At 41.4% G+C, this 22,324-nt stretch overlaps 2 protein-coding genes across 6 annotated transcripts in view; one reads left to right on the top strand and one right to left on the bottom strand.

The window, feature by feature from the left end:
* LOC132504228 (zinc finger protein 271) overlaps window positions 1–22,324 on the top strand; it is a 50,942-nt gene that overhangs the window by 20,519 nt on the left and 8,099 nt on the right. The window contains exons 1-2 of one of the 5 annotated variants that reach the window (XM_060121411.1): window positions 10,666–10,730; window positions 19,492–19,723. The exons of 1 other annotated variant lie outside the window; for it this stretch is intronic. In XM_060121411.1, the coding sequence (XP_059977394.1) occupies window positions 19,624–19,723 (100 nt within the window). In that variant the 5' untranslated portion in view covers window positions 10,666–10,730; window positions 19,492–19,623. Of the gene's footprint in view, window positions 1–10,665; window positions 10,731–18,744; window positions 19,034–19,491; window positions 19,724–22,324 lie in introns of those variants that run through there. 3 more of the 5 variants (XM_060121410.1, XM_060121409.1, XM_060121408.1) reach the window with 3 other exon arrangements.
* Window positions 19,498–22,324, bottom strand: part of ZNF24 (zinc finger protein 24) — a 38,767-nt gene continuing 35,940 nt past the window's right edge. The window contains exon 4 of the mRNA XM_060121420.1: window positions 19,498–19,593. Within this exon, the coding sequence (XP_059977403.1) occupies window positions 19,586–19,593 (8 nt within the window). The 3' untranslated portion in view covers window positions 19,498–19,585. The remainder of the gene's footprint in view (window positions 19,594–22,324) is intronic.

The raw sequence follows: 22,324 nt of genomic DNA, 5'->3' as shown, positions 1-22,324 counted from the left end.
GGAGAATGGCCAGGGTGAATGTACAAAAAAAGGAAGAATTTTTCTGTTTTTTTAAAATGTTTAGTTCTTTATTTATTAATTTTAATTTATTTACTTTATTTATTTTTGGCTGTGTTGGGTCTTCGTTGCTGTGCACGGGCTTTCTCTAGTTGCGGAGAGCAGGGGCTACTCTTCGTTGTGGTGCGCAGGTTTCTCATTGCAGTGGCTTCTCTCATTGCAGAGCATGGGCTCTAGGTGTGCAGGCTTCAGTAGTTGTGGCACATGGGCTTAATTGCTCCACCTGCATGTGGGAACTTCCCAGACCAGGGCTCGAACCTGTGACCACTGCATTGGCAGGCGGATTCTTAACCACTGTGCCACCAGGGAAGCCCGGAAGAATTTTTCCTGACTTTAAGTCACAAGGTTCTGAGACAGCACAAAGGAAAGAGGAATGGATTCCTTCATCCACTATCTCAACAATATTTGAGCTATGTGCTAGGCAGTGTACTGAACAGGACTCTCAGGATTCAGAGGTCTGTCTTCAAGGACTCCTAGTTTAATAAGGGAAAGTGACAGGGAAACAGGCAAACACAGTGCAATACATCCAAGGATGGAGGGAAGCAGACAAGGTAGCCCGGTAAGATGACTAAGACCAGGAAGAACTGACTGCCTGGGGGAACCATCTCAGCAGAGTCTGGTATGAGTGAGCTGGGTGGAGCTGTAGAGGGAGGTCATTCAGGCAAGGAGCAGTAGGTATGAGAGGATGTGGCCCACTGAGGAAACTGCAGGTGATTCAGAAAGGCCAGGCTCATGGCTATGGCTCAGAAACAGCCATGCATGGCCCTCAGACTTGTTGAATCAGAATCTCCATGGGTGGGGCTTCAATAAGTGCCACAAATGCTTCCGATGTGCGGCCAGGGTAAAAACCCTGGGCCAGAGCCTTGGCAGAGTTAAGGAATAATGAGAGGAGGAACCTAAACACAGAGAAACTTGGGGACATTTTTCTGCTTAATTTTGTAGTATTTGGAAAATACTAAATACATTTCTTTAGTTCTTATTACAACAATTGACATTTAAGAAATCCCATGATGATGCATTGTCAGATCTATGCATCAGTATAAATACTATGCCTCAGCAACTTGTCCTCCATTGGGGGGCTGAGGAATTATCGGTGTTCCTTCTCCATCTCCTTCGCAAGTCCATCCTCCTTTACATCAGAGGTCCACAGGTTAGCCCTTAGTCCACCACTGTTCTCATGCTCTCCCAGGCAATCTCATCCTTACCCTCGGTTACCATCGATCTCTAGTCTGGACCTCTCATCTGAGCTCCAGCCCTATTTATCCATTGTGACTCACATCCATCACAACTCTTTTTCTTTTTGTTAAAATTTATTTATTTATTTACTTATTGGCTGCGTTGGGTCTCTGTTGCTGCGCGCGGGCTTTCTCTAGTTGCAGCAAGTGGGGGCTACTCTTCGTTGCGGTGCACGAGCTACTCATTGCAGTGGCTTCTCTTGTTGCGAAGCATGGGCTCTAGGCGTGCGGGCTTCAGCAGTTCTGGCTTACAGGTTCTAGAGCTCAGGCTCAGTAGTCGTGGCACATGGGCTTAGTTGCTCTGTGGCATGTGGGATCTTCCTGGACCAGGGCTTGAACCCGTGTCCCCTGCATTGGCAGGCGGATTCTTAACCACTGTGCCACCATGGAAGCCTCATCATAACTCTTTTGAATTTCTCAAAAGGACCTCAAACTCAGCACATCCATGATCAACTGATGATTCCTCCCACCCCAACCTGCTCCTCTCCCAGTGATTCCCCTCTCGGAAGTAGGAAAAACAATACGGCTGCACTGCCAGAAACCTGGAAGCATTCCTAATACCTCCTTCCTGTATTTAATGCAAATTAAGTCCTATTGATTTTATTTCCTATTTCCAGAATCTGCTCTTTCCCATCTCTGCCACCACCTTCTTCATTCCAGCAACTATCCTTCCTGTTACACTGTACAATAACCCACAGTCTATTTATAGTGTAACCACAGTGACTTCTTCAAATTGCAAATCTCATCCTGTTCCTCTGACTAGTTTTAAAAAAGCAAAAGCAAAAACAAAAACAAAAACAATAGATAACCAACAAGGACCTACTGTATAGCACAGGGAACTCTGCTCCATATTCTATAATAACCTAATGGGAAAAGCATTTGAAAAAGAATAGATACAGGGGAGGAGGAACCAAGACGGTGGAGTAGAAGGACGTGCTCTCACTCCCTCTTGTGAGAACACCAGAATCACAACTAGCTGCTGGACAATCATCGACAGGAAGACACTGGAACTCACCAAAAAAGATACCCCACATCCAAAGACAACGGAGAAGCCACAGTGAGACGGTAGGAGGGGTGCAATCACAGTAAAATCAAATCCCATAACTGGTGGGTGGGTGACTCACAGACTGGCAAACACTTATACCACAGAAGTCCACCCACTAGAGTTAAGGTTCTGAGTCCCACGTCAGGCTTCCCAACTGGGGGTCCGGCAACGGGAGCAGGAATTCCTAGAGAATCAGACTTTGAACACTAGTGAGAATTGATTGCAGGACTTCGACAGGACTGGGGGAAACAGAGACTCCACTCTTGGAGGGTACACATAAAGTAGTGTGCACATCGGGACCCAGGGGAAGGAGCAGTGACCCCGGGGGAGAGTGACCCAGACCTACCTGCTAGTGTTGGAAGGTCTCCTGCAGAGGCGGGGGGTGGCTCTGTTTCACCGTGGGGACAAGGACACTGGCAGCAGAAGTTCTGGGAAGGACAACTTGGTGTCAGCCCTCCCAGAGTCTGTCATTAGCCCCACCAAAGAGCCCACTTACGCTCCAGTTTTGGGTTGCCTCAGGCCAAACAACCAACAGGGAGGGAACCCAGCCCCACCTATCAACAGTCAAGTGGATTAAAGTTTTACTGAGCTCTGCCTACCAGAGCAACAGTCAACTCTACCCACCACAAGTCCCTCCCATCAAGCCTCTTAGATAGCTCATCCACCAGAGGGCAGACAGCAGAAGCAAGAAGAACTACAATCCTGCAGCCTGTGGAACAAAAACCACATTCACAGAAAGATAGACAAGATGAAAAGGCAGAGGGCTATATACCAGATGAAGGAACAAGATAAAACCCCAGAAAAACAACTAAATGAAGTGGAGATAGGCAACCTACCAGAAAAAGAATTCAGAATAATGATAGTGAAGATGATCTAGGACCTCGGAAAAATAATGCAGGCAAAGATCGAGAAGATGCAAGAAATATTTAACAAAGACCTAGAAGAATTAAAGAACAAACAGAGATGAACAATACAATAACTGAAATGAAAACTACACTAGAAGGAATCAATAGCAGAATAACTGAGGCAGAAGAACAGATAAGTAACCTGGAAGAGAGAATGGTGTAATTCACTGCTGCGGAACAGACTAAAGAAAAAAGAAAGAAAAGAAATGAAGACAGCCTAAGACTCTTCTGGGACAATATTAAATGCACCAACATTCACATTATTAGGGTGCCAGAAGGAGAAGAGAGCTAGAAAGGACACAAGAAATATTTAAAGAGATTATAGTCGAAACCTCCCTAACATGGGAAAGGAAATAGCCACCCAAGTCCAGAAAGTGCAGTGAGTCCCATACAGGATAAACCCAAGGAGAAACATGCCAAGACACATAGTAATCAAATTGGCAAAAATGAAACACAAAGAAAAATTATTGAAAGCAGCAAGGGAAAAACGACAAATAACATACAAGGGAACTCCCATAAGGTTAACAGCTGATTTCTCAGCAGAAACTCTACAAGCCATAAGGGAGTGGAATGATATAAAGTGATGAAAGGGAAGCACCTACAACCAAGATTACTCTACCTGGCAAGGATCTCATTCAGATTCGATGGAGAAATCAAAAGCTTAACAGACAAGCAAAAGCTAAGAGAATTCAGCACCACCAAAGTAGCTCTACAACAAATGCTAAAGTAACTTCTCTAAGTGGGGAACACAAGAGAAGAAAAGGACCTACAAAAACAAACCCAAAACAATTAAGAAAATGGTCATAGGAACATACATATCGATAATTACCTTAAACGTGAATGGATTAAATGCTCCAACCAAAAGACACGAGCTCGCAGAATGGATACAAAAACAAGACCCATATATATGCTGTTTACAAGAGACCCACTTCAGACCTAGGGACACATACAGACTGAAAGTGAGGGGATGGAAAAAGATATTCCATGCAAATGGAAATCAAAAGAAAGCTGGAGTAGCTGTACTCATATCAGATAAAATAGACTTTAAAATAAAGAATGTTACAAGAGACAAGAAAGGACACTACATAATGATCAGGTGATCAATCCAAGAAGAAAATATAACAATTAAAAATATATATGCACCCAACATAAGAGCACTTCAATACATAAGGCAACTGCTAACAGCTATAAAAGAGGAAATCGACAGTAACACAATAATAGTGGGGGACTTTAACACCTCACTTACACCAATGGACAGATCATCCAAAATGAAAATAAATAAGGAAACAGAAGCTTTAAATGACAAAATAGACCAGATAGATTCAATTGATATTTATAGGACATTCTATCCAAAAACAGCAGATTACACTTTCTTCTCAAGTGCACATGGAACATTCTCCAGGATAGATCACAACTTGGGTCACAAATCAAGCCTCAGTAAATCTAAGAAAATTGAAATTATATCAAGCATCTTTTTTGACCACAATGCTATGAGATTAGAAATGAATTACAGGGAAAAAAACATAAAAAGCACAAACACATGGAGGTTAAACAATACGTTACTAAATAACCAAGAGATCACTAAAGAAATCAAAGAGGAAATCAAAAAATACCTACAGACAAATGACAATGAAAACACGATGATCCAAAACCTATGGCATGTAGCAAAAGCAGTTCTAAGAGGGAAGTTTATAGCTATACAAGCCTACCTAAAGAAACAAGAAAAATCTCAAGTAAACAATCTAACCTTACACATAAAGGAAGTAGAGAAAGAAGAACAAACAAAACCCAAAGTTAGCAGAAGGAAAAAAATCATAAAAATCACAGCAGAAACAAATGAAATAGAAACAAAGAAAACAATAGCAAAGATCAATAAAACTAAAATCTGGTTCTTTGAGAAGATAAACAAAATTGACAAACCATTAGCCAGACTCATCAAGAAAAAGAGGAGAGGACTCAAATCAATAAAATTAGAAATGAAAAAGGAGAAGTTACAATAGACACCGCAGAAATACTAAGCATCCTAAGAGACTACTACAAGCAACTCTATGCCAATAAAATGGACAACCTGGAAGAAATGGACAAATTCTTAGAAAGGTATAACCTTCCAAGACTGAAGCAGGAAGAAATAGAAAATATGAACAGACCAATCACAAGTAAGGAAATTGAAACTGTGATTAAAAATCTTCCTACAAACAAAAGTCCAGGACCAGATGGCTTCACAGGTGAATTCTATCAAACATTTAGAGAAGAGTTAACACCCATTCTTCTCAAACTCTTCCAAAAAATTGCAGAGGGAGGAACACTCCCAAACTCATTCTATGAGGCCACCATCACCCTGATACCAAAACGAGAGAAAGATACTACAAAAAAAGAAAATTACAGACCAATAGTATTGATGAATATAGATGCAAAAATCCTCAACGAAATACTAGCAAACACAATCCAACAACACATTAAAATGATCATACACCATGATCAAGTGGGATTTATCCCAGGGATACAAGGATTCTTCAATATACGCAAATCAATCAATGTGATACACCATATTAACAAATTGAAGAATAAAAGCCATATGATCATCTCAATAGATGCAGAAAAAGCTTCTGACAAAATTCAATACCCATTTATGATAAAAATTCTCCAGAAAGTGGGCACAGAGGGAACCTACCTCAACATAATAAAGGCCATATATGAAAAACCCACAGCAAACACCATTCTCAATGGTGAAAAACTGAAACCATTTCCTCTAAGATCAGGACCAAGACAAGGATGTCCATTCTCACCACTACTATTCAACATAGTTTTGGAAGTCCTAGCCATGGCAATCAGAGAAGAAAAAGAGATAAAAGGAATCGAAGTGGGAAAAGAAGAAGTAAAACTTGTCACTGTTTGCAGATGACATGATGCTATACATAAAGAATCCTAAAAATGCCACCAGAAAACTACTAGAGCTAATCAATGAATCTGATAAAGTTGCAGGATACAAAATTAATGCACAGAAATCTCTGGCATTCTATTCACTAATGATGAAAAATCTGAAAGAGAAATTATGGAAAACACTCCCATTTACCATTGCCACAAAAAGAATAAAATACCTAGGAATAAACCTACCTAGGGAGACAAAAGACCTGTATGCAGAAAACTATGACACTGATGAAAGAAATTAAAGATGATACCAACAGATGGCGAGATATACCATGTTCTTGGATTGGAAGAATCAACATTGTGAAAATGACTCTACTACCCAAAGCAATCTACAGATTCAACGCAATCCCTATCAAACTACCACTGGCCTTTTTAACAGAACCTGAACAAAAAATTTCACAATTTGTATGGAAACACAAAAGACCCCGAATAGTCAAAGCAATCTTGAGAACGAAAAACGGAGCTGGAGGAATCAGGCTCCCTGACTTCAGACTATACTGCAAAGCTACAGTAATCAAGACAGTATGGTACTGGCACAAAAACAGAAAGATAGATCAATGGAACAGGATAGAAAGCCCAGAGATAAACCCACGCACATATGGTCACCTTATCTTTGATAAAGGAGGCAAGAATATACAATGGAGAAAAGACAGCCTCTTCAATAAGTGGTGCTGGGAAAACTGGATAGCTACATGTAAAAGAATGAAATTAGAATACTCTCTAACACTGTATACAAAAAGAAACTCAAAATGGGTTAAAGACCTAAATGTAAGGCCAGACACTATAAAACTCTTACAGGAAAACATAGGCAGAACACTCTATGACATACATCACAGCAAGATCCTTTTTGACCCACCTCCTAGGGAAATAAAAACAAAAATGAACAAATGGGACCTAATGAAACTTAAAAGCTTTTGCACAGCAAAGGAAACTATAAACAAGATGAAAAGACAACCCTCAGAATGGGAGAAAATATTTGCAAACGAAGCAACTGACAAAGGACTAATCTCCAAAATATATAAACAGCTCAAGCAGCTCAATATTAATAAAAACAAACAACCCAATCCAAAAATGGGCAAAAGACCTAAATAGACATTTCTCCAAAGAAGATATATGGATTGCCAATAAACACATGAAAAGATGCTCAACATCACTAATCATTAGAGAAATGCAAATCAAAACTACAATGAGGTATCACCTCACACCAGTTAGAATGGGCATCATCAGAAAATCTACAAACAGCAAATGCTGGAGAGGGTGTGGAGAAAAGGGAACCCTCTTGCACTGTTGGTGGGAATATAAATTGATACAGATAGCCACTATAGAGAACAGTATGGAAGTTCCTTAAAAAACTAAACGTAGAATTACCATATGATCCAGCAATCCCACTATTGGGCATAAACCCAGAGAAAACCATAATTCAAAAAGACACATGCACCCCAATGTTCATTGCAGCACTATTTACAATAGCCAGGTCATGGAATCAACCTAAATGCCCATCGACAGATGAATGGATAAAGACGATGTGGTACATATATACAATGGAATATTACTCAGCCATCAAAAGGAACAAAACTGAGTCATTTGTAGAGATGTGGATGGATCTAGAGACTGTCATACAGAGTGAAGTAAGTCAGAAAGAGTAAAACAAATATCGTATATTAACGCATGTATGTGGAACCTAGAAAAATGGTACAGATGAACCGGTTTGCAGGGCAGAAGTTGAGACACAGATGTAGAGAACAAACATATGGACACCAAGGGGGGGAAACCACGGTGGGGTGGGGATGGTGGTGTGCTGAATTGGGCGATTGGGATTGACATGTATACACTGATGTGTATAAAATTGATGACTAATAAGAAACTGCAGTATAAACAAAGAAACAAACAAACAGAAAAAGCAACTAATACTAAACTTTCTTTGGGTTATTTGTATGGAAATATGTTAATATAACTGTTTCAGACATTACGTGAAAATTCTAAAAATCTTATATGTTCTAGTATAATTTTATGTCATAATTCTAGTTATTACTTTAAAATGTATATCTCAGAAATAACTAAATTTCCTTGTCAATTGCATTATTATGAACTTTCATCAAATCTTTAACCGTGGTCATTCTTAAGTCTTTTGTCATTTACAGACAGTTCTGGGTGTACTCTGATGCTTTTGCAAAAATGTTCCTATAAGAGGGTTTCATGTTCAAGGAATTCATGGAAAAGACTCTGACAAGTACAGGTTTCTGGTAACTTACTATATTGCTGAACTGAATGAATAAGCATTTTCAGAACTCTAATGGAAAATTGATGAATTCATAAAAGTGCTAACAAAAGATCAAGATAAAAAAAATTAATTACATGGGACCGAGTGAACTGATGAGGATGATTATAATTTTTGTGACTTTCTGTTTGAATATTAAAAAAAAACATTCCACAAGGACTCAGAAGCAAAAAATATACAAATCAATTTTCACTGCAAAGTAAAGGAGCTGTTACAGTGGAGGATTACTGGACTGAATGTCAATATTATGACATAGTATGAGTGTTTCGTGTTTGGTAATTGGAATCATTGTTGATTTTGTTGTGGTCATCCATTTACAATGCTTGGTGTCTGTTTATTTATCTCTTGTAAAAATAAAATAGTGTGTGTGTGTGTGTGTGTGTGTGTGTGTGTGTGTGTGAAAAAATCTGATAGCCAAAAAAAAATAAAGGATACAGGTATATGTATAACTGAATCACTTTGCTGTACACCTGAAATTAACAAAACATCGTTAATCAACTATACTCCAGTATAAAATAAAAATTATAAAAGACAAACAAAACAAAATCCTTTAGCCAAGGTGAGGCTTTCTTTGACTGCAGTCACCTCACTTTGCAGATGCCTGGGCCTCATCCCAGCCTGAGCTAGAAACTTGTGGGTGGGGTTTTAGATCTGTAAAACATTCCGCAAGTGATTCTGTTGTGTAGGCAGGCTTGAGAACCCTGGGCCAGTCAAGGAGTCATGAGAGACACAATGAAAGAGAATTGCATTCCTTTCCCTCAGAGCACCTCTCTCATTTTGTCAGTATATATACTTCAGTAGGACTATTGGGGTAATATATATCTTCTCCATGATTAGATTGTAAGCTACACCAACATTTTTGCTCACCACTGTATCACCATCACCCAATCCAATGTGTGGTATACACCCAATCCAATGTGTGGCATAAGTTGACTGCTTTGGACCAGAAGTGTGGATTTAAGTGTCAGTTGTTTATGGAGTTGTCTAGGGAACCCAGTTGGGGGGCTGGAAGCACCTCTGGGAGATAAGATCCTGGTTCCAGTTACCTCTTAGTCCATTCAACCCAAGAACCTCCACGGCACTTTTGGACAATCCTGCTTACTGCAGTATAATGTATCTGCATTGTCTGCTTACTTAAACACTAATTGAGCTTTTATTATAGTCAAGTGCTGTCTACCTGTTTTAAGTGTCTTCATTTCACCTTCATACCACTCTTTGCTCTACAGTTTTACAGAAGAGAAACAGAGAAGTTATGTAATTTGTCTCAGGTCACATGGCTAGTAAGTGATGTAGTCTGGACTGTTTTGAAACCACATGGTCTGACTCCAGAGTCCATACTCTTGGATGTGTTCTGCTGAACTGCCCTTTCACATCTGCCTGCCCCCACCAAACCAAGAGCACTTCTAAGGACAGCCTGTGGTTTTCGCACATTTCTCTAACAATATTTATTGAGTGTCTACTTTGTGCAGGCACTGTGCTAGGCACTGAGCAAAGAGTTATAAACAGTGTCCCTGCATTACAGAACTTAAAAATAGTAAGGAGAAGCAGATGTCAAACAAAAATCGCACGGAACTACCTGATTTAATCGTGATAAGAACTACAAAAGGGAGAGCAGAAAGTGCTCTGAAAGTGGTAAAAAATCTAACCTAGACTGGGAAGTCAATAAGGACGGCTGAGAGCGGACTCAAAAGCGATCTCTGGGCGCGTGAAGTGGGAGGAGAGATTCCATTAGTGCCTCTCCGACTCCTCTGCTAGCGGCCTGGCACACAGGAGGCGCCCGGTAAGTGCTTGTGGAGTCAGTCGACGCAAGGGCGGGTAGATGAACCGGCAAACGGACAAATGCATGAAAGATGGACGGACGGACTGATGGGCTGATGGACAGATGGGCGGACGGACGGTAGCATCGAGGGGCGGCCACCTGGTGCAGCCGCAGGCTCTGCCCGGGGCCGAGGAAGGCCGAGGCCGGTCAAGGGCGGTTTGGGAAACACCCAGGGCCGTGCTGCCGGACCACCACACTCACCCTTCGCTCCGCGGGCTGCGGGGACCGACCCCAGGCGGGGAGCAGATCGGCCTCTGGCCGCGCGCGCCGGAAGTGAGAGCGGCGCGCCCCTCTAGGCCGCCCGGAGGACTGCAGCTCTGTGGCGGGCGCGCGGCATGGTTCGGAGAACCGGTGCGGGGTCCGGGAGAAGCAGCGCGTCTCTGGGTGGGACCTGGTGGGGAGAGCACCAGGTCGAAAACGGTTGACAGGCGACTGAAAGAGGAAAAAAGAAATAGAGATAGAGGTTAGTATAGCATCGAGGAGATAAAAATAGAACCCATCATCTGTAAATTTGGGGAGGAGGACCAGATCACATTCACACACCACAAACACGTTGACTGTCTGCAATGACAGTTCTAGAAGTTACGGGGATGACTGTAGGGGAAGAGGCTGTACCCTGGCATGGCGAGGGGACAAGGCGGAGATCAACCCTACCGTCGACTGCAAGGGCGTGGGGACCCGGGCCGAGCCAAAGAAGGTCAGTAATTTCCCGTAGAATGCGGTACCCAAGCTGAGCCTTGCCGACCGGCTAAAACGGAGATTTGGAGGAGCGCAGGTTTCCCAGGTAGGGAGCGGCAGGAGCGAGAGCCCAGCGGTGGGACGTACAGGGCACGCTGGGGAGTTAGCCCAGCATCTTGGTTGGCCGGAACCTAGGCTAAGGGATGGGTTGGGGTCAAGTTTGGAGAGTTTCAAATGCCAGGCTAAGGAATTAGGAAAGCATTTAGGAACGGTGCAGACCATTTATATGTGAGATGGCCAGAACTGTACTTCAGGGCAGTATCTGACAGTACTTTGTAGAAAGAATTAAAGGGCAAAAAAGAGGAGAGGTGGTTAAAAATGTGAACTTAGCAAGATTTGCTAGTATCTGAAAATATGATTGAAGATGGGGAAGGGAATGACATTACCAAGGGAGATCTTATGGAAAATAAACAGGGAATTATGAAATACTAGTACCTGGGGGTGGGAAGAGGAAGAGTTGGTAAAGAAGAGGGGCTTCTCAGAGAAGTTGGGCCCAGCTGGTTCAAACATCAAAGCCAGGAGAGCATCTCAGGAGAGGGAACAGGTGACTAGGAGTTGTGCCAGAGAGCTGGAGATGATGAGAACTAAGGTGATGCTGGAATTAAGGCGAAGGGCAGAAGAAGGGTCAGAGAGAGATGTTACCTGAGGAATGTCCTTGCCAGGGGTTAAGAAGTGTATGGTAAGGCCCTGAGAATAGATAATAATTCCTTTTAAGAAATGTGATAATGCAGGAAGGAAAAAGAGAGGACACTGGTTGGTCTAGGCAACAGGATTGAAAGGTGTTTCTTTGTTTTCTGAGGAGGGTAGAGACCTAATTATATTTGTAGAAAAAAGGTAAAGTGTGAGTGGGGAGAAAAATTGAAGATAAAAGAAAAGAGGAATAGCTGACAGGGCGAGAATAAGACTGGATAGGTCTCAGAAAATAAGATGAAGCATTATAATAAAAAATGGTGCATTTGGTCTATGTTGTCATGCTTTGAGTGCAGACCAGCCAAGTAGTATCGGTTAGTAATGCTGATTTTACCAGTAAATATGTGCATGTACCGTTTGTTGAATTGTCACAAACTGAACACACTCATGTTACTAGCACTCAGATAAAAAAACAGAATATTATCAGTCCTCAGAAAACCCCCTTGTGCTCTCCTCAAGCAGCTACCCTCCTCTAGCCCTGAAAGATAGACTACACTGAACATTGAGCACGATAGGTTGGCCTTGCCTATTTTTGTATTTTATATAAATGGAACTCAATATGCACTCTTTTAAGTCAGACTTCAACATTGTTTGTGAAATTTGTTCATATTGTTTTATAGATATACACTGTACATTTTCACTTCTAATAATATTATATTGTGTGATTATGCCAACACTCAGACATTTTATTATTGGTGAACATTATTCAGAGTGAAGTATTTAAGTCTCTAAGTACATTAATTTATTTTTGAATATTAAACCAACCTTGTATTACTAAGATAAATTCTACTTGATTATGGTGTATAATTTATTAATATATTAAGGAATTTAATTTACTATTGTTTGATTGAGATATTTGTGTCCATATTGTTAGAGGTATTGGTCTGTAGTTTTCTTTTCCTATGATATCTTTGCTGGCTTTGGTATCAGAGTAATTACTGGCCCCACTTATTTTCTGGGAGAGATTGTGAAGGATTGGTATTATTCTTAAACTGTTTGATAGAATTCACTAGTGAAGTCATCTGAGCCTGTGCTTTTGTGCTTTACTTTGATAGAAAAATTTTTATCACTAACTCAATTTCTTTACTTTTCATATATTTATTCACAGTTTCTATTTCTTTTCCAGTCAGTTTTAGTAATTTGTATATTTCTAGTAATTTGCCCATTTCACTTATGTTGTGTAATGTGTTGGCATAACAATAATCCCTTTAAATCTCTATAGGGTTGGTAGTGATGTCCCCTCTTTTCGGATTTTGTTAATCTCTCTTTTTTCTTCGGTCAGTCTAGTAAAGGCTTGTCAATTTTTGTTGGTATTTTCAAAGAACCAAATTTTGGTTTGTTTTTTTAAAATTGTTTTTCTGCTTTTTATTTCATTAATTACTACTCAAATCATTATTACTTCCTTCCTCCTGCTTGTTTTGGTTGTTGTTAAGTTTGCTCTTCATTTTTAAGTTTCTTAAGGTGGAAACTTAGGTTACTGATACGAGATTTTCTTTTCTAATATAGGCATTTCAAAGCTAAAAAATTTCCTCTAAGCACTGCTGTAGCTGCACCCTATAAAATTTTATATGTTGCATTTCATTTTCATTCAGCATAAAACATTTTCTAATTTCCCTTGTGATTTCTTCTTTGAACCATAGGTTATTTAGATATGGGTTGTTTAATTTCTAAATATTTTAGAGTTCCCAAATTACTCTGTGGCTTGATATGCCCTCTGGGTCAGTGAAAACACTATCAACCCCAGTCTCTGGGCCACATAGGTCCCATTGGCCCCTGAGCCACTCTCAGCTGAGGTGGCCTTGGTGTCTCAGCCCTCAGTAGTGGACCCACCCTCTGGGTAGTCCATTCCCTGGATGTAGAATCCCAGAAGTCTGACAGCTTTCCTTTATTTTGTCCTGTCTCTGTCAGGAGTTTCCCTGGTTGTCCAGTGCTTAAGACCCTGCGCTTCCACTGCAGGGGGCGTGGGTTCAATCCCTGGTCAGGGAGCTAGAATCCTGCATGCCCTGCAGCACAGCCAAAAAAAAAAAAAAAAATTCGGTCCAAGATGGCGGTGTTGTTTCTGGTGCTATAACATTCTCAAGAGCCACGTTGGTCTTCCATGGATATCAGGGGATCCACACAATTGGATACAAGGGTCCTCCACAGATCCTTCCTATGGATAACCCCATTTCTATTCCTGGTTTCTGTTGAGATGGTTGATTGGATCCATGAATCACACATCCAACCTCTTCACCAAAAGGTTGTCCAGCTACACTTATGGCCTTGTCTCCAGAGCATGCTATCTGTGTAGGCTGAGGATTTTCCTAATCATCAAGTACTGATTCCTTTTTGCTTAACAGTTCCTTCCTCAATTTATCTCTTCCTCTCACATTTTACTATAATCAGCAAGGAAAAAACATCAAGCCCCACTTTACACATTTTGCTTGGAAATATCCTCAGTTAATTACCCAAGGTCATCACAAGTTCTGTTTTCTGTCCAACAGCAGAATATGATTCAGCAAAGTTTCTGCTACTTTCTAACATCTATCACCTTTCTCCAGTTTCCAGTAATGTTTTCTTCATTTCTGCATAAGACCTCTTTTTTGGCCACGCCGCGTGGCTTGTGGGATCTTAGTTCCCAGACCAGGGGTTGAACCTGGGCCCCAGCTGTGAAAGTGCTGAGTTCTAACTACTAGATTGCCAGGGAATTCCCCCCACCAGAAGTTTTTTTTTTTTTAATTTTTATTGGAGTATAGTTGCTTCACAATGTTGTAATAGCTTCTACTGCACAGCAAAATGAATCAGCCATACATACACATATATCCCCTCCCTTTTGGACTTCCCTCCCATTTAGGTCACCACAGTGCATTAAGCAGAGTTCCCTGTGCTATACAGTATGTTCTCATTAGTTCTCTATTTTATACATAGTATCAGTAGTGTATATGTGTCAGTCCCAATCTCCCAGTTCCTCCCATCCCCCCTTCCCCCTTGGTATCCATACATTTGTTCTCTACATCTGTGTCTCTAGTTCTGCTTTGCAAATAAGGTCATCTATACCATTTTTCTAGATTCCACATATATGCAGTAATATACGATATTTGTTTTTCTCTTTCTGACTTCACTCTGTATAGAAGTATTTTTTTAATGCTCATTATTTCTAGCAAAATTCTGTTCATGACAATATATGTATTCTCTAAGATGACAGAGGATTCCTCTACTGTCCTTTTCACTTCCTTCTGAGACCCTGCCAAAGTCACCTTTAATGTCCGTATTTCTACCAACAATCTCTTCAAGGCAACCTAGACTTTTTGTATCATGAGCCTCAAAACTCTTCTAACTTCTAGCCATTACCCAATTCTAAAGCCACATCTACATTTTTAGGTATTTGTTAAAGCAGCACCCCATTTCTGGTACCACAGACAGAGTGGTTTAATACAACAAAAATTGATTCTGTCACAGTCTGGAGGTTAGAAATCCAAAATCAAAGGTGCTGGCAAGGGCCATGCTCCTCTGAAGGCTCTGGGGAAGGACTGGTTCCATGCCTGTCTCCTAACTTCAGGTGGTTGCTGCCGTCCTTGGCGTTCTTTCCCTTATGGACGCATCACTTCAGTCTCTGCCTCCACATTCACATAGCATCCTCCTCTCTCTGTGAGTCCCCTCTGTGTCTGAATTCATCTCTTCGTATATGGATACCAGTCATTGGATTAGGGCCCACCTTAAACCAGTATGACTTCATCTTTACTTGATTACATCTGCAAAGACCCTATTTTCAAATAAAGTCACATTCTCAGGTAACAGAGGTTAGGAGTTGAACATATCTTTTAAGGGGGGGGGACACAATTCAACACAACAGTGTGGTAAGTACAAACTAAGAGTTGTTTAAACCACTGTGACTTGGTTTTGAAGTTGAAGACTTCAAATTGTTGCCAATGACCTCATTTGATTGAAGACAAAAGAAATGATTTGATCTGAATTCAACACTAAAGGTCTTGGAGAATTCTAGTGTTTCTGATACAAGCCTACCCATCTCTGCAAAGTGAACCTAGGGAACTCTGATTATATTGGCCATTATTTCCCCTTCTGAATCTGAGTTTTCAGCACTTGTTCTGTTTTTGAAAAGTCAAAGTCAATTGGACATGCACATTAACATTTCAAAGGTGTTGTATTGTTGTAATTCAGATGTCTTATTCAAAACAAACAGCAGCAGCCTACTCATTAATACATACTTGATCAAAACGAAAGTTAATTTTTTTAAATTTGGCTTCACAATTTGGATTTATATCCCTTTTTTACCTAAACCTAGAGATTGAGTTTTAAGTTGAGGTTCATTCTTTGTGAAGATTGCTTATATAGTCTAAGTATCGAAGGAAATTAATTTCCAATGCAATGTAATACATGGTAAGCAAAAGTTCTCATGTAGGTCTTCATGTTCAACTTTCTGAGGAAGAGGTCCATAGTTTTCATCATATTCTCAAAGGAATTATATTATCTCAAAGATTAAGAACCACTACTCTACAAACCATGCCTAAATCAGACATATGTTAGTTTGGCCTAGTTTCTCCCAAGAGGAAATGGAATAGGAAATAGAAATCAGGTAGAATATTGGGGGTCGGGGGTAACATATCAGTTTCATTCTTGAGGCTCTGATATCATTTTCATGCCTGTATTACCACCCCGATCTCTCTGGAAACCTCTGAATGTCTTTTACCTTACTGAGATGAGCCTCTTCAGTGTCAGCTGGAGTGGACCACAGTTGGGTCTAGGTTTGTTCTGGCCAATCCATCGAACTGTTGAACTCCAAGCTGGTTTCTCAGACTCACTCACAGAATGTAACATCTCTGGTAGGACTCCACAAAGCAACAAATCTAGCATAATCTGAAAGAACAGTTTGGTTTTCTTGGTTAAACACCCAGAAAATTTATGTTCACTTCATCACTTCTGGGTAAAAGATTAACAAAACCCTTACATTTGTACGTGAGAATTAACCTTTGGTTGACTTTCCCATTCTCTTTTACTGGAAACCTATTACAAGTATGTCAGCTGTGGCATTCTCATACACTGTTGGTGGGAATGCACAATGATTCAGCCACTCTGAAAAGCAGTGTAGCAGTTTCTTAAAATGTTAAACATACACTTAACCAGGAAAGAGAAAAAAGCATATGTCCATATAAAGACTTGTACACAAATGTTCATAACACCTTTATTCGTAATAGTGAAAAAACTATAAATAACCCAAATGCCCATCAGCTGGTGAATGGATAAACAAATTGTGGTGTGTACATCCAATGGAATATTATTCAGCAACAAAAAGGAGGAGTGGACTATTGATACACACAGCAAGATAGACAAATCACAAAATAATAATGCTTAGAAAGAAGTCTGAGTGCAAAACAGAGTGCATTCTGTTTGATTCCATTTAAATAACTCTCTAGAAAATGCTAATTAATCTATAGTAACAGAAAGCAGAACAGTGGTTGGGGGCTGTGGTAGGAAAGGGAGGGATTATCAAGGGAAGGAGGAAACTTTTGGGGATGTGGTCACAATTTTCATTGTGGTGATGGTTTCACAGTTGTATACATATGACAAAATTTACCAAATTGTATACTTTAAATATTTGCTGATTATTGTATGCCTGTTATACATCAGTAAAGCTATTTTTTAAAAAGCATCTGTACTCCCTACTTGGGAGGGCTGGACACAAACGAGCTCCTTACATTTTATCAGGGTCTCATTCACACATCCCTAAGATTTCATAAATCAGAACAGGGTCTTAGGCTGGAACAGAAAACCCTCTTCCTCTACCTCAATCATTACTTCAGCCAGTCACCATTTTCTCAAACCTATACCTTTTCCTCCGACATCTTAACCCAAGTCACATGTCTCACCGGTCTCAATACTTCTATTATTTCTTATTTCTATATCTTCCCCCCCTGCCCCCCGCCCTTATTTCCCAAGATATTTCCAAGGAAACAGCAATATCCTTTCCTACCCTGATGCCCTCCCCCACCCCCTTTCAGGTCCTTCTCACCCTGATCCTTTAGCCACAATGAGGATTGTATTGGCAAGCAAACATTTTAGGAGACCCCATGGCCTTTCTTGATAGCAAAGTAGGTGAAAATCCAGCTTCGCAGCAATTTAGGGATTAATTCCTGAGCATTGTTTATTTTTAAGGCAGTGGTTCTCAAAGTGTGGTCCCAGGACCAGCAGCATCAGGATCACCTGAGAACCTGGGCTCTCATGACAGACTTACTGATTCTAAACCGGCGTGGGAACCAGAAATCAGTATTTTATTAGAGGCATGCCACTGTGCTGGGGGGAAAACCAGAGAGGACAGGAAGAAAGTTAGAATGGAAGCACCCCAGCGAATCTGATTGACAGGTTTGGGGTTGGGTGGGTGGGGGAAGGGATTAAAAAAAAGAGAGAGAGATAATTAAGGAAGAACTCATTTTGTAGTCAGAAAACCTACCCTGCCCCCAGGGAGCTTTCTAGAAAGATGTTTTCTGACATTCACGTCAAGAATTGGCAGATAGGGGGACTTCCCTGGTGGCGCGGTGGTTAAGAATCCGCCTGCCAATGCAGGGAACACAGGTTCGATCCGCGGTCTGGGAAGATCCCACATGCCGCGGAGCAACTAAGCTCGTGCACCACAACTACTGAGCCTGTGCTCTAGAGCCCGCGAGCCACAACTACTGAAGCCTTCATGCCTAGAGCCCGTGCTCCGCAACAAGAGAAGCCACCGCGATGAGAAGCCTGCGCACCGCAAGGAAGAGTAGCCCCCGCTTGCCCGCGACAAAGCCCGCTCACAGTAACGAAGACCCAACGCAGCCAAAATAATTCATTTTTAAAAATCCGAAGTGATTAAGTTATGTGTGTGCATGTATATATATACACACACACACGTATTTAAAAAAAAAAAAAAGGAATTGGAAGATAGTGCCAGCCAGGCCCCTCGCTACGGCTCCGCTAGGGCCAGATCCGCAGCTGTTCAGGGTTAAATCTCGGCAACTCCCGGCCCCCAGCTCACCTCGCCGCCCCCCGCCCCGCGCGTGCGCACGTGCGAAGCTACGCGCCATAGAGCTGAGCAATCCTCCCAGATTCCTAGAGCGGTCGGCGGTGATGGCCGGTTTACAGGGTGTGAGACTGGACGGTGACCTAGAGAATACATCGAGGTATGGGTGATGTCGGCTCACGGAAGGCGGAGGAACTCGGGTGATCTGCCCTCCCCAGCGGCCTTGCAGCGCCACCGGGGAACCGTATGCTGTTTCTTGAGTCCGTGGGGAGTCGAGGCTGCCGACGTGGCCCCCAGGCGCGGCTCCTGGGCACTGCGAGCTGGTCGGTTCTCGGCCTGGTGTGCTTTTGGTACGCGGTCAGCCCTTGACTAGCGTTGGGTTCAGCTGAATGAACACCAGAAACTTTGGGGGCGGGTGGAATCCAGAGCTTGGATGCATTCACACGAATCAGCGGACGAATGCGTGAGTGTGATAAGAACGGAAGGAGGGAGAGACAGATCATGATGATGGATCAGTAGTGTCATTTCGGTGTAGAAGGGGCAGCGAATAACATAGAGCTAGCTAATCGCTAGGGCAAAATTCTGAAATTCCCTCCCCTGCCTTATCTTTACAGTTATATCCTGATTTTGGTAGCATTAACCCCCTGATTATCTTTGAAGATCTCTAGGTTTGGAATGGAGAATGTATGTCCAAGAGGGGTGATGCCTGACTCCTGAATGATAGGGAAAGAAGCGTAGTAAATTTGAAAGAAAAGCGCTTGAAAGTTAAATGAGATTTTGTTTTCTCTTTAACTTCTTTTATATCTAGAGGATGCTCCTGGTGGTCTAGTCTCAGAACTTATATCTCCAGTCTCCGCAATGATTCCCTTCCAAGTCCAGTGGTGCCCAGTTGCCTCCAGGTCTCAGACTCCTATGTGGACAAGAAAAGCTTAGTGAGGAAATGGTAAATCTACAGTTGCTCCCTGAGGTGTCAAGTGTCCAGTGGCAGTCTATGGAGATCCAATTCAATTATGAAGCTCAAGAACACTACCTTCTGTCAGGTGAGAAGCAGTGTGTATCTTTCTTAGTGGTTTGGGTGGGTTGGGGGGTGGGCGCCGTGTTACCTTGCTATGTTAGTGTCTTCAAGTGCTATTGGTATGCCTCATTGCCTACCCCTCACTGTATTATGCAGTACCATTTCTTTTGTGCTCCAAGCTCATGGCTTTATTGTACATTCTGTCAATCAAATTCTCTTGGTTTTCCTTCCTCTCTTTAAGTACCCAGTGTCATCCATTTTTCCCATTATAATCACCTTATTACCAATCTGTCAGTGTTTGGTATTTGCCCTTTAAAATCTTTTCAAGTCATCTTTCTCATGTACTGTTGGGGCATAGTTAAAAGTTTTGGAGTCTGACACCTGGATTCAAATACTAGCTTTGTCATTTACTAGCTTCAGTAAGTTACTTACATTTTTTAAAAATAATCCTGTTTCCTCACTTTATAAGTGTATAATAACTCATACCTTGGAAGTTATTTTGAGGGTTGTGTCTATCTATTACTCCATAATAAAGGACCCCAAAACTTAGTGACCTAAAACACTAAGACATTTTTCAACCATGTTATTTTCTTATGGTTCTGTAGGTCATTGGCTTGGGCTGGGTTCAGCTGGGCAGTTTTCTTCTGGAATCACTCATGCTCAACTAGGGCCAGGGTCTATGTTGGTATCAATCATAACATGTCCAGCTGTTGGTGCTGGCTATAGCTTGGGTCATGTATCTCCGGCAGGCTAGCCTAGACTTCTTCACGGGGCAGCTAGTCTTTAAAAAGAGAGAGGGATGCTAAGCACTTTTCTAACCTGTGTTTGCGTTACATTTGTTATTATCTCATTGACCAAAGCAAGTCACATAACCAATTCCAGAGTCATTGTGGGAGAAAACCACACAAGGATATAGATATTAGGAGATAGGATCATTGGGGTCCATTACTATTATAACAGATACCACAAGCACTAGATAAGATTCCATATATACGGCTCTGAGCAGATACCTGGCTGGTAGTAAATTCTTTACGAATGGTAGTCACTGTTATTTTTAGTAAGATAATCTTGGTGCTGACTTTGTTCAGATGTTCTGCAGGCTCTCATTTCCACATCATATTTTGCTGCTTTTTGATTTTGGTCTTTCCATTACTGCTGTTTTGCCTATGAAATTAACCTGTTGTCCTTTTCTTTTACTCTAAATCTTTTGCCTGTCTTTAGTTTTGGAGTATCTTTTTTTTTTTCGTACGCGGGCCTCTCACTGTTGTGACCTCTCCCGTTGCGGAGCACAGGCTCCGGATGTGCAGGCTCAGCGGCCATGGCTCACGGGCCCAGCCGCTCCACAGCATGTGGGATCCTCCCGGACCAGGGTACGAACCCGCGTCCCCCGCATCGTCAAGTGGACTCTCAACCACTGCGCCACCAGGGAAGCGCTGGAGTATCTTTTATTTTATTTTATTTAGTTTCTCTCTCCTGTATTTAGAATTTGTTTTTCCTTAAGAGTCTATTCTAAGGCATCTAGCTGTCTTCTTTCCTGAGAATCACTGCCTCCTCCTTGTTGTTTTACTTAAATTGACATACATACTATATGTGTTTGTATCTCTTAGAATGTGTATAAAATACTTTTTTATGATAAAGAAATATAATTATATTAAAGTGCATTTATAAAATATAGAAAGGCACAAAATAGAAATTTTAATAACCTACAACTCCACCATTTAGAGGTAGTCACTGGATACATTAATACATTAATGTATCCTTCAAATCATTTAATTAACTGTTCAACAAATATTTATTGTTGATAAATGTTTATTAGTTCATAAGATCATAGCTTATTAATGATTATTAACCATTAATAATAATATTATTAGTTACTGAGGGTTTACTTTGTATCAGCCACTGTTCTAAGTTCTGGGGATGTAGCAGTGAACTAATCAGAGAAGCCTTTGCCCTCAAGGACTTTACATTCTAGTAGGGGAAACAGGAAATATATAAGTATACAGTGTAGTATCAGATAGTGATAACGGTTCTATAAGATGTATCAGTCAGGATTCTGGCAGGAAACAGATGGCTCATTCAAATTGGGTAATTCAAAGTTTCATAAAGAGGATGGGAAGGATTACAGAAATCAACAAGGGATGGAGAACAGCATACGCAAAGCCTAAGCTGATAGTCGTAACTATCCTCTCCCATCACCCACTCCATATTGCCCTTACCTTCTGCCAGAATCTCAGTGGCACAGAGTTCTTTATCTAGTCAAATAAAATAAACCTTTTCTAGATGACCTGAGTCCTTGGTGATCCTGTCTCTTTCAGGTTACTTCCGTGAACCATTGACTGGGCCTATTAGACATGAGAGAACTACGAGGCACCCCCACTGAGTCCTCTGAGTTCCAGTAGCAGCAACCATTTCCCCACTGGTGATTGGTATCAGTCATTCTGGCCGGTAGAGGGACCCCATCTCTGCGGGCTGGTTTGGCAGTTTGAGGAGCCCAAAATGCTGAAGCAGGAAGCAGTCTCAACTTCAAATTTAACAAAATTATGACTTTGTCCCATGGTAGAAGTATTTTTCCTTTGAGAATCAGAACCTTGAACCCACCAAGCCCAAGATCATAGGGATAGGAAGC

Source organism: Lagenorhynchus albirostris, chromosome 14 (assembly GCF_949774975.1).
Source record: "Lagenorhynchus albirostris chromosome 14, mLagAlb1.1, whole genome shotgun sequence".
In the NCBI taxonomy this organism is placed as follows: domain Eukaryota; kingdom Metazoa; phylum Chordata; class Mammalia; order Artiodactyla; family Delphinidae; genus Lagenorhynchus; species Lagenorhynchus albirostris.
This window is presented reverse-complemented; position numbering and strand designations above follow the sequence as displayed.